Source organism: Nesoenas mayeri (assembly GCF_963082525.1).
Source record: "Nesoenas mayeri genome assembly, chromosome: 4".
Taxonomy (NCBI): Eukaryota; Metazoa; Chordata; class Aves; order Columbiformes; family Columbidae; genus Nesoenas; species Nesoenas mayeri.
In genome coordinates this window covers 52,583,662-52,584,364 of record NC_137540.1, presented here as the reverse complement: position 1 = coordinate 52,584,364, position 703 = coordinate 52,583,662, and the positions used below count along the sequence as shown (strand labels likewise).

Here is a 703-nt window from a genome sequence, read left to right as displayed (position 1 = left end):
CGCACCCCCCCAATCCCCGCCCCAGCGGAGGCGCTGCGGGGCCGGCCCCGCCGCCGGGCCGGGGACGAGGGGAGCCGGGCGCGGCCCCCCACGGGGCGCAGGGTCCCTGCCCCGCGGAGCCCGGCGCAGCCCGGGCCCCTGGTCATTACTATGGGCGGGCGGCGGATACTAATGAGCGGGAGGGGCCGCCGCCGCTGCCGCTCAGAACATGCCGCTCTTGACGAGGCTGCCTTTGGTGCCGCCGGGCCGCTGCAGCGAGGAGAGGACGCTGGCGAAAGGGCCGCCTAACGAGTCGGGGATGGAGGTGATGGGCCCGGGCCCCGGCGCCCAGCCCTGCCCCGGCCCCGCCGCCGCCAGCCCGCCTGGCCCCGCCGCTCCCTTACCCGGCTCCCCCCCTGGCCCGCCGGGCCCCGCCGCTCCCTGCCCGGCGGCAGGGCTGGGGCCGCCGCCGCCGCCTCCGCCGCAGCTGGGCGCGGGGTTGGGGTTAGGGCCGGGGCCGCCGGTGCTGTCGGGGTCGGTGCTCTTGGCCTCCTTGCTCTCGTCGTCTCGGGAGGCGTCGGACTTCTTGCCGGCCGCCCCGTTCTTGGCGGCCGCTGCCGCCGCCGCTGCCGCCCGCTCCTGCTTGCGGAACTTGGCGCGGCGGTTCTGGAACCAGACCTGGGGGGAGGGAGCAGTGGCCGGGCAGTGCGGCGGTACCTTCGCC

At 78.8% G+C, this 703-nt stretch overlaps 1 protein-coding gene across 1 annotated transcript in view; it reads right to left on the bottom strand.

Moving 5' to 3' along the window:
* Positions 1-201: 201 nt before the first annotated feature.
* Positions 202-703, bottom strand: part of PHOX2B (paired like homeobox 2B) — a gene marked incomplete at both ends in the record, with an annotated part of 1,983 nt that continues 1,481 nt past the window's right edge. The window contains one exon of the mRNA XM_080343374.1: positions 202-657. Coding sequence (XP_080199500.1) covers positions 202-657 — 456 coding nt within the window. The remainder of the gene's footprint in view (positions 658-703) is intronic.